Source organism: Rutidosis leptorrhynchoides, chromosome 9 (genome assembly GCF_046630445.1).
Source record: "Rutidosis leptorrhynchoides isolate AG116_Rl617_1_P2 chromosome 9, CSIRO_AGI_Rlap_v1, whole genome shotgun sequence".
Classification (NCBI taxonomy): Eukaryota; Viridiplantae; Streptophyta; class Magnoliopsida; order Asterales; family Asteraceae; genus Rutidosis; species Rutidosis leptorrhynchoides.
In genome coordinates this window covers 239,988,704-240,004,628 of record NC_092341.1, presented here as the reverse complement: position 1 = coordinate 240,004,628, position 15,925 = coordinate 239,988,704, and the positions used below count along the sequence as shown (strand labels likewise).

At 33.0% G+C, this 15,925-nt stretch overlaps 1 protein-coding gene across 1 annotated transcript; it reads right to left on the bottom strand.

Moving 5' to 3' along the window:
* Nucleotides 1-7,836: 7,836 nt before the first annotated feature.
* LOC139868623 (uncharacterized) lies at nucleotides 7,837-11,232 on the bottom strand. Its single transcript, XM_071856956.1, has 4 exons — nucleotides 10,248-11,232; nucleotides 9,247-10,019; nucleotides 8,628-8,630; nucleotides 7,837-8,451 (listed from the first exon to the last, which is right to left on the bottom strand). Exons 1-4 carry the CDS (start codon nucleotides 11,230-11,232, stop codon nucleotides 7,837-7,839), a joined length of 2,376 nt encoding a protein of 791 aa, XP_071713057.1.
* Nucleotides 11,233-15,925: the final 4,693 nt, after the last annotated feature.

Below are 15,925 nucleotides of genomic sequence, written 5' to 3'. Positions count from 1 at the left end.
ATGGAGGCGGACTCGTGTGAACTCACATCTTCATGAATCCTTTCCGGTAACCCTTTTACAAATGCGTCGATCTTCTCTTCTTCGTCTTCGAACATTCTGGGGCACAATAGGCACAATTCGGTGAATCGTCGTTCGTACGTGGTGATATCAAAACCTTGCATTCGTAATCCTCTAAGCTCTACCTTGAGCTTGTTGACCTCGTTTCTGGGACGATACTGCTCGTTCATCAATTGCTTGAATGCTGACCACGGTAGTGCTTAAGCAGCATCTTGTCCTACCTGCTCGAGATAGGTATTCCACCATGTTAGCGCCGTACCTGTGAAGGTATGCGTAGCGTACTTTACTTTGTCTTCTTCAGTACATATTCTTATGGCAAACACTGATTCAACCTTCTCGGTCCACCGTTTCAATCCAATTGGACCCTCGGTTCCATCAAATTCCAAAGGTTTGCAGGCAGTGAATTCTTTGTAGGAGCATCCTACACGATTTCTTGTGAAATTAGTTCCACTGCTAGATCCAGAGTTATTGTTATTTTGCATCGCAGCCTGTACTGCGGCTATGTTTACTGCAAGGAAAACACGGAAGTCTTCCTCGCTCATGTTCAAATTCTGACGACTCGCCGGTGCCATTTCCTTCAAAAATGGCTCAAAAGAATTAAGTTAATCATATAGAATTTTAAGAGTAGTCAATAGTATTTTGTAGCATAGTATGAACTTATTTATAAAAGCTTTTTCTTCATATTAGCGTTTTATAGTTTTTAATTCGGGTACTACCTACCCGTTAAGTTCATACTTAGTAGCTAATATACAATTCAACTACTACAATTCCATATGAAAAAGTGATTATAATAATATATCACATACAAATATTCTTCAAACTTACAACTTCGCTATATTACATATAACATGAAATATAGTACACTTTGATATAGGACAGTCTTGAAGATAAATCTAGTTAATACGCAAGTTGTTCAGCAAAGGAAATAAAGACACGTAATTCATAAGTCCAGAAACAAGTCATGCATTCCGGTTTTACTAAGACGACTTCCCATCCTTGGTCTTGTGGAAAATAACCATTATGACCATTGGCTAGGCAGCATGTTGTAATGTCGTCAAAAGGACGAGGGTTTCGTAACGTCCAACAGCCCTGTAATAATCTAAAAATCTTGTTTCTCACCCCAACTACTGAATCTGTCACTTGTGGGAAGGTTTTATTTAAAAGTTGCAATCCGATGTTCTTTTTCTCACTTTGGTAAGAAGCGAACATCACTAACCCGTAAGCATAACATGCTTCTTTATGTTGCATGTTAGAAGCTCTTTCTAATTCACGAAATCCTATGTTGGGATATGTTGAGTCAAAATAGGTTCTTAACCCGTAGCGTAAAAAAGCATTTGGGTTCCCCGCATTTAACGCTTTAAAGAAAACACGGCGTAACTTACGGTCTCCCCAATGTGATATACCCCACCTATCAAAGGAAAACCTTTTATAAACTAAGGCATTTCTGGAAAGTCTTTCAAATGTTTGACAAGTTAATTTTGCCATAATTAATTGTGCTGATGAATTCTGACCGACTCTAGACAAGATTTCCTCAATCATATCCTCTGGTAGATCTTCTAAAATATTCGGTTGTCTACTTTTAACGTCCATTTTGTTTTTATACTGTAAAATAGACAAGGATTAGATTCGTAAAAGATAATTAACAAACAATACTAGCAATTTTTACATAGAACATAAAAGTACAAGCACACTACAATACATATAATACACAATATGATTACAACCCTCTAATCTGAATCACTGGTTTCTTCTTCTTTGGACTTGGTTCGTTTTCCTAATTTTCTAGAAATATATGGTGTTCATCTAATACGAGCCATCGTTTTCCACAATGGTTTAGAAAAACCTGGTGGTTTAGAGGTTCCCGGGTCATTGTTACATTTTAGGAAATACAGATGTTGCCGATACATATAAAGTTCATCGGGGTTGGAATCGGGTTTCTCTATTTTTATACCTTTTCCCTTATTATTTTCTTTCACTTTATTAAATTGGGTCGAGTTAATTTCTATAACATCATCGGAATCCTCATCGGGATCCGTTTCATCAAAAAATTGGTAATCTTCCCAATATTTTGCTTCCTCGGCGGAAACACCATTGACCATTATTAACTTTGGTCCGTTGGTTGAGGATTTTCTTTTATTTAATCGATTTACTATAGGTATCAATATTTCTTCCTCTGGAACCTCTTCTTCTTCTGGTTCCTCCTCTTCTGATTCCTCCTCTTCTAGTTCCTCTTCTTCCGGTTCCTCCTCTTTCGGTTCCTCCTCTTCCGGTTCCTCTTCGGGAATTTGTGAATCTTCTCAAAATATATTCGACTCTTCATTATTATTAGGTGAATCAATGGGATTTGTACTAGAGGTAGACATCTATCACACAATATCAAACACGTTAAGAGATTAATATATCACATAATATTTACATGTTAATAATATATAGTTTCCAACAAAAAAATGTTAAGCAATCGTTTTTGAAGAAAAACACGGTCGAAGTCCAGACTCACTAATGCATCCTAACAAACTCGGTAAGACACACTAATGCAATTTTCTGGTTTTCTAAGACCAACGCTAAGATACCAACTGAAATGTCCCGTTCATATTGATTATAAACGTTCCATATTAATTGATTTTGTCGCGAGGTTTTGACCTCTATTTGAGACATTTTTTCAAAGACTGCATTCATTTTTAAAACAACCATAACCTTTATTTTATCGATAAAGGTTTAAAAAGCATTACGTTGATTATCAAATAATGATAATCTAAAATATACCGTTTACACACGACCATTACATAATGGTTTACAATAAGAATATATTAAATCAAAAATAAGTTTCTTGAATGCAGTTTTTACATAATATTATACAAGCATGGACTCCAAATCTTGTCCTTATTTTAGTATGCAACAACGGAAGCTCTTAATAATCACCTGAGAATAAACATGCTTAAAACGTCAACAAAAATGTTGGTGAGTTATAGGTTTAACCTATATATTAGCAAATCATAATAATAGACCACAAGATTTCTATTTCAATATACATCCCATACATAGAGATAAAAATCATTCATATGGTGAACACCTGGTAACCGACATTAACAAGATGCATATAAGAATATCCCCTATCATTCCGGGAAATCCATCGGACATGATAAAACAACATCGAAGTACTAAAGCATCAGCAACCATGGATGGGGTTCGTTAGGCCCAATAGATCTATCTTTAGTATTCACATCAATTAGTAGATCGGTTTACTAATTCTTAGGTTACCAAGAAAAAAGGGGCATATTCGGTTTCGATCATTCACCCATATAATGTAGATTCATTTACTTGTGTCTATTTCGTAAAACATTTATAAAACTGCATGTATTCTCATCCCAAAATATTAGATTTTAAAAGTGAGACTATAAATCACTTTCACAGATTTTTACTTCGTCGGGAAGTAAGACTTGGCCACTGGTCGATTCATGAACCTATAACAAATATGTACATATATATCAAAGTATGTTCAAAATATATTTACAACATTTTTAATACGTTTATGTTTTAAGTTTATTAAGTCAGCTGTCCTCGTTAGTAACCTACAACTAGTTGCCCACAATTAGATGTACAAAAATAAATTGATATATATTATCTTGAATCAATCCATGACCCAGTGTATACACGTCTCAGGGTAGATCACAACTCAAAGTATATATATATTTGGAATCAACCTCAACCCTGTATAGCTAACTCAAACATTACTGCATATAGAGTGTCTATGGTTGTTCCAAATAATATATATACATGGGTCGATATGATATGTCAAAACATTTGCATACGTGTCTATGGTATCCCAAGATTACATAATATATTAGAATATATATGTATAATACAATATAAGTTAGCTAGGATATGATTTGTATAGAATTGTTACAATATTTCCCGTAGCTAAAACAATCAAAAAATATCCAATCTTATTTTACCCATAACTTCTTCGTTTTAAATCCATTTTGAGTGAAACAAATTGCAATGGTTTCATATTGAACTCTATTTTATGAATATAAACATAAAAAGTATAGGTTTATAGTCAGAAATATAAGTTACAAGTCATTTTTGTAAGAGGTAGTCATTTCAGTAGAAAGAACGACGTCTTGATGACCATTTTGAAAAACATACTTCCACTTTGAGTTTAACCATGATTTTTGGATATAGTTTCATGTTCATAAGAAAAATCATTTTCCCAGAAGAACAACTTTTAAATCAAAGTTTATCATAGTTTTTAATTAACAAACCCAAAACAGCCCGCGGTGTTACTACGACGGTGTATATCCGGTTTTACGGTATTTTTTCGTGTTTTCAGGTTTTAAATCATTAAGTTAGCATATCATATAGATATAGAACATGTGTTTAGTTGATTTTAAAAGTCAAGTTAGAAGGATTAACTTTTATTTGCGAACAAGTTTAGAATTAACTAAACTATGTTCTAGTGATTACAAGTTTAAACCTTCGAATAAGGTAGCTTTATATATATGAATCGAATGATGTTATGAACATCATTACTACCTCAAGTTTAGTAGGTAAACCTACTGGAAATGATGAAAAAATAACTAGAGCTTCAAAGGATCTTTGGATGGCTTGAAAGTTCTTGAAGCAGAATCATGACACGAAAACAAGTTCAAGTAAGATTTCCACTCGAAATAAGATTGTTATAGTTATAGAAATTGAATCAAAGTTTGAATATGAGTATTACCTTATATTATAAATATATCTTACTATAAATAAGAAAGATTTCTTGAGGTTGGATGATCACTTTACAAGATTGGAAGTAAGCTAGCAAACTTAGAAGTATTCTTGATTTTATGAAACTAGAACTTATAGAATTTATGAAGAACACTTAAAACTTGTAGATAGAACTTGAGAGAGATCAATTAGATGAATAAAATTGAAGAATGAAAGTGTTTGTAGGTGTTTTTGGTCGTTGGTATATGGATTAGATATAAAGGATGTGTAATTTTGTTTACTTGTAAATAAGTCATGAATGATTACTAATATTTTTGTAATTTTATGAGATATTTCATGCTAGTTGCCAAATGATTGTTCCCACATGTCTTAGGTGACTCACATGGGCTGCTAAGAGCTGATCATTGGAGTGTATATACCAATAGTACATACATCTAAAAGTTGTGTATTGTACGAGTACGAATACGGGTGCATACGAGTAGAATTGTTGATGAAACTGAACGAGGATGTAATTGTAAGCATTTTTGTTAAGTAGAAGTATTTTTATAAGTGTATTGAAGTCTTTTAAAATTGTATGAATACATATTAAAACACTACATGTATATACATTTTAACTGAGTCGTTAAATCATCGTTAGTCGTTACATGTAAATGTTGTTTTGAAACCTTTAGGTTAACGATCTTGTTAAATGTTATTAACCCATTGTTTATTATATCTAAAGAAATGTTAAATTATTACATTATCATGATATTATGATATATTAATAGATCTTAGTATGATATATATACAGTTAAATGTTGTTACAACGATAATCGTTACATATATGTCTCGTTTCGAAATCATTAAGTTAGTAGTCTTGTTTTTACATATGTAGTTCATTGTTAATACACTTAATGACATGTTTACTTATCATTTATCATGATTAAACATAGTGTATCAATATCTTAATATGATTCATATGTATTTAGTAAGACGTTGTTATAACGATAATCGTTATATATATCGTTTCGAGTTTCTTAATTCAATAAACTCAATTTTATGTATATAACTCATTGTTAAAATACCTAATGAGATACTTACTTATCATAATATCATGTTAACTATATATATAATCATATATATGTCATCATATAGTTTTTACAAGTTTTAACGTTCGTGAATCACCGGTCAACTTGGGTGGTCAATTGTCTACATGAAACTCATTTCAAATAATCAAGTCTTAACAAGTTTGATTGCTTAACATGTTGGAAAAATTTAATCATGCAAATATAGTTTTCAATTAATATATAATCATGAAAAAGTTTGGGTCACTACAGTTTAAGCTACTGAAATCACAAAGAATGATTTCCCAACTTCAATTTGACACAAAAACGAGAATCAAAGATTAGGGTTTATGAGAATTGGAGTGTGTTGGTTCGGTGTATAGAAATTTCCAAAAGTGGAAATAAGAAGGAACCAGGTCTTTTAAGCCACAAAGGGTTTCCTTCACATGAGGGAAACATACTTCGTGTATCACACGGGTATTTACAAGTTATTTAAAATACAAAATCCTTAATAACTTATTCATTTTAAGTCCAAATCACAAAAGAAAATATGTTCTGTGACCCTTGTCACAAAACGCACATTATTCCATACACAATAATTATAAAACACATAATTATTAAAATCACTATATTAGCACAGAAGGGTAAATAAGTCATTACCTACTAGGCCCAAAGCTAGGATGTTACAAATCTACCCCCCTTAAAGGAGATTCTGTCCTCAAAATCTGGTCACGGTCAAACAGACGAGGGTATCTAGAGGTCATTAACTCCTCAGTCTCCCATGTCAGATTGGTGCCTAAACTATGCTTCCATTCCACAAGCACCATTGGAATCTGCTTTTTCCGTAACTTAGTCACTTTTCTGTCGACGATCCTCACTGGTTCTTCCACCAATTTCTTACTTGAATCTACTTTCAGATCTTGGAGCGGAAGAATCTGACTTTCATCGTCCACTTTACACTTAAGAATATAGCAGATGTTGAACATGTCATGAATACCAGCTAACTCTGGAGGAAGATCTAACACTACAGTTTGATCGTTTAGCACTTGACGGATTCTAAAAGGACCAATGTGTCTTGCAGCTAGTTTTCCTCGTTTACCGAATCGAATTACACCCTTCCACGGTGACACTTTTAAGTACACACGTTCACCCACGGTAAATGTCACTGGTCATCGACGAGGATCTGCATACATCTTTTGTCGATCTCTGGCAGCTTTCAGCTTTTCACGTGCGATAGCCACTTTTACCGCAATCTGTTACGCAATTTCTGGACCCGCAAACTGTTTCTCACCTGCCTCCAACCAACACGATGGAGTTCGACACCTTCTACCATACAACATTTCATAAGGCGGCATGCCTATACTCGAATGATAGGAGTTGTTGTAAGCAAATTCGATCAATGGCAGATGATAATCCCACGATCCACCATATTCTAACACACAAGCCCTTAACATATCCTCTAAAGTCTGAATAGTTCGTTCATTTTGACCGTCCGTCTGAGGATGATAGACTATACTAAGGTTGACACGAGTACCTAAATTCTCTTGTAGACTATTCCAGAAACTAGACACAAATCGGGAATCTCTATCTGACAAAATATACAACGGTATCCCATGTCGTGATACTATTTCATTCAGGTACAACTGAGCTAATTTCGTCAACGAAGCTGTTTCACTAGTAGCTAGAAAATGCGCACTTTTGGTTAAACGGTCCACTATTAACCAAATCATATCATTTCCTTTCTGGGTTCTGGGTAGTTTTGTCGCAAAATCCATGGTGATATGTTCCCATTTCCACTCTGGAATTGACGCAAAGACCCATACGGTTTCTGGTGTTCTGCTTTCACTTGGGCGCAAATATGGCACTTTTCCACGTATTGCGCAATGTCTGCTTTCATAGTTGGCCACCAATATAACACTTTCAGATCATGGTACATTTTTGTACTACCGGGATGCACGGATAATCTTGATTTATGTGCTTCATTTAAGATTAAATCCCTCAATTCTCCAAATAACGGCACCCAAACTCATTCACGGAAAGTCTTTAATCCTCGAGAATCATTTATCAATTCTACTATTCTTTTCACCATTAACTCAGATTTCAAATGTTCATCGTGTAATGCTTCGAGTTGGGCTATCTTTAGTCGATCCACTAAATCAGACACAATCTCAATTCGCATAAACTTTACACTGTCAGCGGATTTCTTATGACTTAACGCATCAGCCACGACGTTTGCCTTGCCAGGATGATATCTGATCTCACAGTCGTAATCTTTAATTAGTTCTTGCCACCGTCTCTGGCGCATATTCATCTCTTTCTGCGAAAAGATATACTGTAAACTTTTATGATTGGTGAAAATAACACAATGCGTACCATAAAGATAATGCCTCCATAACCTTAACGTAAACACTACTGCAGCCATTTCTAAATCATGTGCTGGATAATTCTTTTCACTTAGTTTTAACTGACGAGATGCATACGCAATCACATGATCTCTTTGCATTAATACACAGCCCACACTGGATAAAGACGCGTCGCAATACACAACGAATTCGTCGGATCCCTCAGGTAAAGCTAACACTGGTGCTTGACACAACAAACTTTTCAAAGTCTGAAACGCAGTCTCCTGTTCATTACCCCACTGAAAAGACACATCCTTTCTAGTTAACTTTGTCAAAGAACTTGCAATCTTTGAAAAATCTTTAATAAATCGTCGGTAGTAACCAGCCAATCCTAGAAAACTCTTGATTTCTGTCGGATTCTTTAGTGAATTCTAATTCATCACAGCTTCGATTTTAGACGGATCCACTTGTATACCTTCTGCACAGATAATATGACCCAAAAATTGAACTTCACGTAACCAGAACTCACACTTTGAAAACTTTGCATACAATTGTTCACATTTCAAAAGTTCCAACACTTGTCTTAAATGCTCAGCATGCTCGGATTCGGTTTTGGAGTACACTAAGATGTCATCAATGAACACGATAACAAACTTATCCAAAAACGGTTTACACACCCTATTCATGAGATCCATGAAAATTGCTGGAGCGTTGGTTAACCCAAACGGCATCACTAAGAACTCATAATTACCATAACGAGTACGAAATGCAGTCTTAGGAATGTCAGATTCAGAAACACGAACCTGGTAATATCCTGAACGTAGATCTATTTTTGAAAAGAACGAAGCTCCTTGAAGCTGATCGAATAAGTCATCTATCCTCGGAAGCGGATACTTATTCTTCAATGTTCTTTTATTTAGTTCACGATAATCTATACACAATCGGAGTGTACCATCTTTCTTTTTCATGAATAACACCGGTGCACCCCACGGTGAAGAACTCGGATGAATGAACCCGCGGTCCAACAGTTCTTGAATTTGGGACATCATTTCACGAATTTCTGAAGGAGCTAATCTATACGGAGCTTTAGCAACCGGCGTAGCCCCTGGCACTAACTCGATCTTATATTTAACTTCTCTGATCAGTGGTAAGCCTGGCAATTCATCTGGGAACACTTCTGGATATTCAGACACCACAGGAATATCGAACACTACTTTCTTTTCCTTCTTTACATCGATTACATAAGCTAAGAAAGAATCACATCCCTTGGCCAAAGATTTCTGAGCTTTCATCATCGACAATAATGGACAACAGAACCCGCCGCGATCACCACGAGCCATTACCAGTTTCCCACCAGCCACCGGAAAAGAGATAATTTTCCTATCGCACTTAATACTTGCCTTATGGTCACTAAGCCAATTTATGCCTAGCACTACATCAAAACTTGGTATAGGCATCACTAGGCAAGTCACAGGGAAAAGACTACCCTCTATGTCAATAGTAATTCCAGACACAAACTTTGTGACTGGAACAGTTTTACCATCACCCACTTTGACACTTAAGGGTTCATTAATTACCCTAACAGGCACATTTAACTTAGCACAAAATGTATTTGACACAAACGAGCGATTTGCTCCACAGTCAAATAGTACATGAGCCGGCACAGAATTTACTAAGAACATACCTGTGATTGCATCGTCAGTAGCAGTGGCAGCGTCTACTGACATCTGAAAGGCTCTAGCTTCAGGTGGTTGAGGATTCTTGCGCTTCTGCCCCACAGAGGAAGCAGATGATCCCCCAGCTGACACAGAAGGTACCCCGGAATAACTCTTTCTTACAGCTGAACACTCTGCAGATCTGTGACCCTCTTTATGACAGTTCCAACACACATTATTCTTAAATGAACAATCTTAAGGCTCATGTACCACTATACCACAACGCAAACACCTTTTCGTTAATGTTGAACACTGCCCACTATGCGAAGACTTACACATTCTACACCATGTCTTCTGACCGCTTTACACTGATCCACCTTGGCTAGATTGCCCTTTTGGCTTAAACCGACTTGATTTCTTTGATTGTTAGCTAAACTGACTTGCTGCTGGTTTCACTTGCGACACACTTTCAGTTTTCACACTTCTGGCTGCCTTAATATCACTTTTGGTTATCTTTGCCAACATATGCGTTAGTGACAAAGTCGTAGCAAGTCTTGCAATCGTACGATACTCAGGTCGCAAAATTTCTACAAACCGTTGCACTCTGGACTGTTCGTTAGGTATCCACTGATGCACGAACCTTAATTTGTCCATAATCTGCTCAAACGCTTCATCGACTATCATATCTTCAGTCAACGTCATTTTCATGAACTCTTGCTTCAATCGATTAATATCAAATGCGGTGCAGTACTGCTCCTGGACCGTTGCAGAAAATTGTTCCCATGTGACCTGATTGAGTTGCTCTTCAGACAACAGAGCAGTAATTGTATCCCACCAAACCATAGCTCGATTCTTTAACAGACGGCTAGCATAAGTTACCCGCAATTCTGGTTCACATTGACATGCTTGCAGTGCCTGTTCAACTTCCCTTAGCCAATTCATTATCACAATCAGATCGCGATGACCCGAATACTCAGAGGGCTTGCAGTCCATAAACTGCTTGAACGTACACTTTTTCTTCTCCTTCACCACTTGCTGAAACATAGGAGTTTGAAATGGATTTGTTGTCGCGTACTGATATTGAAGAGGGTATTGGTATTGTTGGGAAGATTGATATGGCACTTGAGGTATAACTTGAGGTTGAGACTGGAATGGTTGAGAAGCACTACCCGATAGGCCAGATGTATACTGAGTACCAGTAAACCCTGGAGGTATCGGTGGATCATTAGCTTCAGACACCACAGCTGAATGCCTGATGTGGGCCTCCAATTCATTTACCTTTTCTCTAGTTTCCTGTAATTGACTTTCTAGCTGATGAACATATTCATCTGGATCACTTTCTGGACTATGTTCCATTGATGGCGCTCTAAATATTCCGGGTCCGGGAGTCACAGGGGCATTGTTATTTCTAGACTGGTCAGCCATACCTGTTTACAAACACATCATCTCACAAAAGCTTAGTAGATAACCTGTTAGCACCTATCACTAAGCACAATTACCTAGGCACATATCTCTACATTGACTTATTCCCCACTTGGATGTTTGACACGACACATTCATAAGTTTGGGAGTAGGTCAAGTATACAGTGCATATAATGCTCTGATACCAACTTGTAACACCATACTTTTTACATACATTTTTTTTGAACAATCACAGCGGAAGACTTTAAGATTTACACATCATATATTAATACATAGTAATATGATTACACAAAATCACAGGTGTTACTTTATTAATACAAACTATTTAACCATATTTTTTATTACAAAACACATCAGAGTGACAATGTGTCAAACATCTTCGGTTGTCCTGTAAAACCCACCAAAAGTTGCTAATGCACACCTGCAGGGCAAAACACTGTGGGGTAAATTAGCATAACGCTAAGTGAATGGCAATATCTAGGTAGACATCACTAAAAGCATCAAACACAACTTATAAGCACTGGTCACTAATCACTTAAAGCCATACACAAGAGGACCGGCAACCCATTGCTGATCAAGCTGGAATATACCGATAGTCCACACTACTGAATCACTGGTATAGTCTTTTAGACGTGACGCACTATTCATTCACATAATACCACTAATCAGTAACACTTGGACCCAATACTATCACCCTAAATACACAAGGTAAATAGCATTGACCTCTTACGTCGCACAAAACACCTCGATGTTCACTGGTGCGCACATAATCACATATAGTCACAATATTGGTCACAGACTCATTACACAGTCTAATTATAAGCATGGCATATATTACTATACTTGTCACTATATAATCACATCCATAAAGATAATCCCACTCACCTGGAAGCACAAGTACTCAGTTGTCTTATATCATTAAGTCTTCTCCGTTCCTTTATTACCTGAGAATATCATATCTCAAGTTAGCACATATTCAATTAATAATATCATCAATTATACTCTAAACAACATCATATAGCATAATATATCAATATATGACAAGTTTACATGGTTTCCCATTCAATTGCAACTATCACACGCGTGCAAAACGAGGCATACACGCTATCCCGTCATTTTGACCAAAATTAAAGTTTGATTCAGTGTTTTAAAACTTCACCATTATAAACTACTCCTCATTACATTTTCAACGGTAGTTTATTAATCAAAAACGGAGTTACGGTTTGAAAGTTACGGCCAAAACAAGTTTTTCAAAAAGCTGACAGACTGCAACCGCCCAATTGCACCTGAAACCGCCCGGTTGCATCAGAAATGACCCGGATACACCCCGTAACTGTACAGATGCATCCTGCAACCGTACGGGAGCTGTTCATCAGTACCAGGTCGTTGTTTTCGTCATTTTGAGCCCCAAATCTCGTTTTTGCACTATTTTGACTCTAAAAATCACTTAGAGAACATACATAACTCATATACAAACGTTTTCTAACATCTATGGGTGTTTATATGTGATGACCCGAAAATTTCCGAACAAATTTAAAGTTAATCTTTGTATGATTTCGACACAATAAGCAAGTCTATAATGTTGAGTCTAAAAATTTTGAACTGTTTAATATGTTCAATTTCCCTTTGACTGTTCTCGACGATTCACGAAAAAATGTGTGTAAATAAATATGTGAATAAAGAAATATGTAAGTTGTAATATACATAATATATATAAATATTAAGTATTCAATTTTGTTATAATATAATATAAGTATTACATTACAAGTTAGAATATAGTTATTATATTACTTTCATTAATACTATTGATATTAGTATTATTAACATTGTTAATAATATATATGGGATTTGATAAGCATAAATTGTTATATCAATATTATGAGTGTTACTCTCATTATTATTATTAATATAAATATTACTATTTGAAATTTTATTATATAATATATAATATATAAATATAAAAATGTAACTTAATATCACTAGTATTATTATCAAGTATTATCATTAAGAATCATTATTATTATTATTATAAAAATAATACAAAACAGTAATATTATTTAAATATATAACATACGAATATGAAATTTGATCAATTGTTACATCTTTATATTATGATCCTTATATTTAATATAACCAGTATTATTACTACCAAAAATAATATTACTGGTATCATTTACATTATTATTATTGTGGTTACTTATTATTATTATTATTACTATTATTATTAGTATTTTTGATAATAATAATAATTATTATTATTATTATATTATTATTAGATAATACAATTATTAATTATAATACACTGTATGCCATGTGAGCAGGTAGATAAAGATAAAAAGTGTAATTACCTAATCTAAATCTGTCATATCTATTTCTTGCTATTATACTCGTGATTAAATGTCGACCCAATTGTAACACAAAACAAAAAAAAATCAGTTTCTTTTCAAAATCTACTTTTATTTTTTATTGGTTTCTTCTAATTGTCTGAGTAATCTCAGTTGTTGTTTTTTTTTTTAAACCAACGATTTGTTCAGTAAGGGAGAACTCATTCAGTTCCTTTCATCCTCAATAACAATTACAAATATTCTAAACAAAACTCATATAGTAAATAGAATTTTTTTTATTTATTTTTGTTTCGGTACCTCTGTTATGAACACCATTCACCATACTTTGAATCTGAGTTGTTTTTCAAAATCTGGAAATGCAATTACGTTAGGAATCCTCTAGTGATCCTACCTGCAAAATCTTGTGTCTCAATTCTCTATACCAAGTTCCAATTTGAGAGTCAAACATTTAAAATAAAAAGTCAACACTTTTGTTCTTGAAGAAATTCGCGCTTGTAGTTATGTTTCAACTTCAAATAACGATTTTAATAGTTTATAGGATGGATTTACAGTATATTTCGTGTTTTAATTTAAGTCTAATACGTTCTTAAAATTGAGATCATAATTTTTTTTATGCCAAACAGCGACGCAGCTGTACAGGCTTTTATATAATTTTTTTGATTTTTTTTTATTTCAATTAATTCAAGGATCCATATAGATTGATTATGTTCGCTGATAATTACTAAAAACAAATCGATTATCATTTGATACAATTTGTGGTTTCTTGGTCGAATTAATACAAGAAAGAGGAATAAGATAAAGGACATACGTATATATATATATATATATATATATATATATATATATATATATATATATATATATATATATATATATATATATATATATATCTTATACATATATATCTTATATATATATCTTATATATATTTATGTTGGTTATTAGAACAAGAAAGCTGAGTCAGAGGAATGGTTAGAGTTGTTTCGGGTTTACAAGGGGTCTTGGGTTCGATCCCTGCTGCTGGCAGGCAACGTTTTTTTAGGCCTTTTTAAGGTAGTTTTTCAATAACCAAATTTTTATTATTATTATTATTATTATTATTATTATTATTATTATTATTATTATTATTATTATTATTATTATTATTATTATTATTATTATTATTGTTATTATTATTATTATTATTATTAATTAAGTATTAGTATTATTATTATTATTAAGTATTATAAGAAATATTATTATGATTGTTATTGTTATTATTATTAATATAGTTATTAGTATTATTATCGTTATAATTATTGAGACTAACATTAGAATGTTTTTAGTATTATTATTATTGCTATAAGTATTATTAATATGCTGATTATTGTTAAATTGTATCATTTATGAAACATAGATATTGTTACTAATATATGTATTAATATTATTATGATTAGGGTTGTTATTATTATTATGGAATATAATACAAATTATCATTTTTCTCATTAATATTAGTACTAGTATCACTTTTGTAACTGTTAGTATTATTATTATTATTATTAAACAAAGATATCATTATTAACAATATCTTTATTAATATTATCATTTTTAACAAAGTTATTATTATTATTATTAGTAAATCATTAATATCATAACTACCCTAAACAGTAAAATTAATATTGTTACAAGTACTATTATTAATATCATTGTTATTATCACTAATAGGGTTATTATTAAGATATGTAAAATATTAATGTTATTATCGTTATTTATTTTTACTAATATTAACTTAGTATAATAGAGCTACTGTTTTGATAAACAAATTAAATACATACATAAATATATATATTTAACAAATATAACATAACAAAATTTAATATTTATATATATATATATATATATATATATATATATATATATATATATATACAAAATGAACATATAAAACACACACACACACACACACACACACACACATATATATATATATATATATATATATATATATATATATATATATATATATATATATATATATATATATATATATATATATATATATATATATGTTCAATTACAACTATGAATATTAATAAATATACAAATGATATAGGTTCGTGAATCCCAGGCCAACCCTATACTTGTTCAATGTCGTCTTATGTATTTTTACTACAAAATACAGTATGGTGAGTTTCATTTGCCCTTTTTACTTATTACAAATTTTGGGCTGAGAATACATGCAAATAATTTATTAACTGATTTACAATATTTATATGCGTGAGTTCATTTGCTCCCTTTTACTCTTTACACTTTTGGGACTGAGAATACATGCGCTGTTTTTTACAACTGCTTTATTAAATGTTTTTGAAATA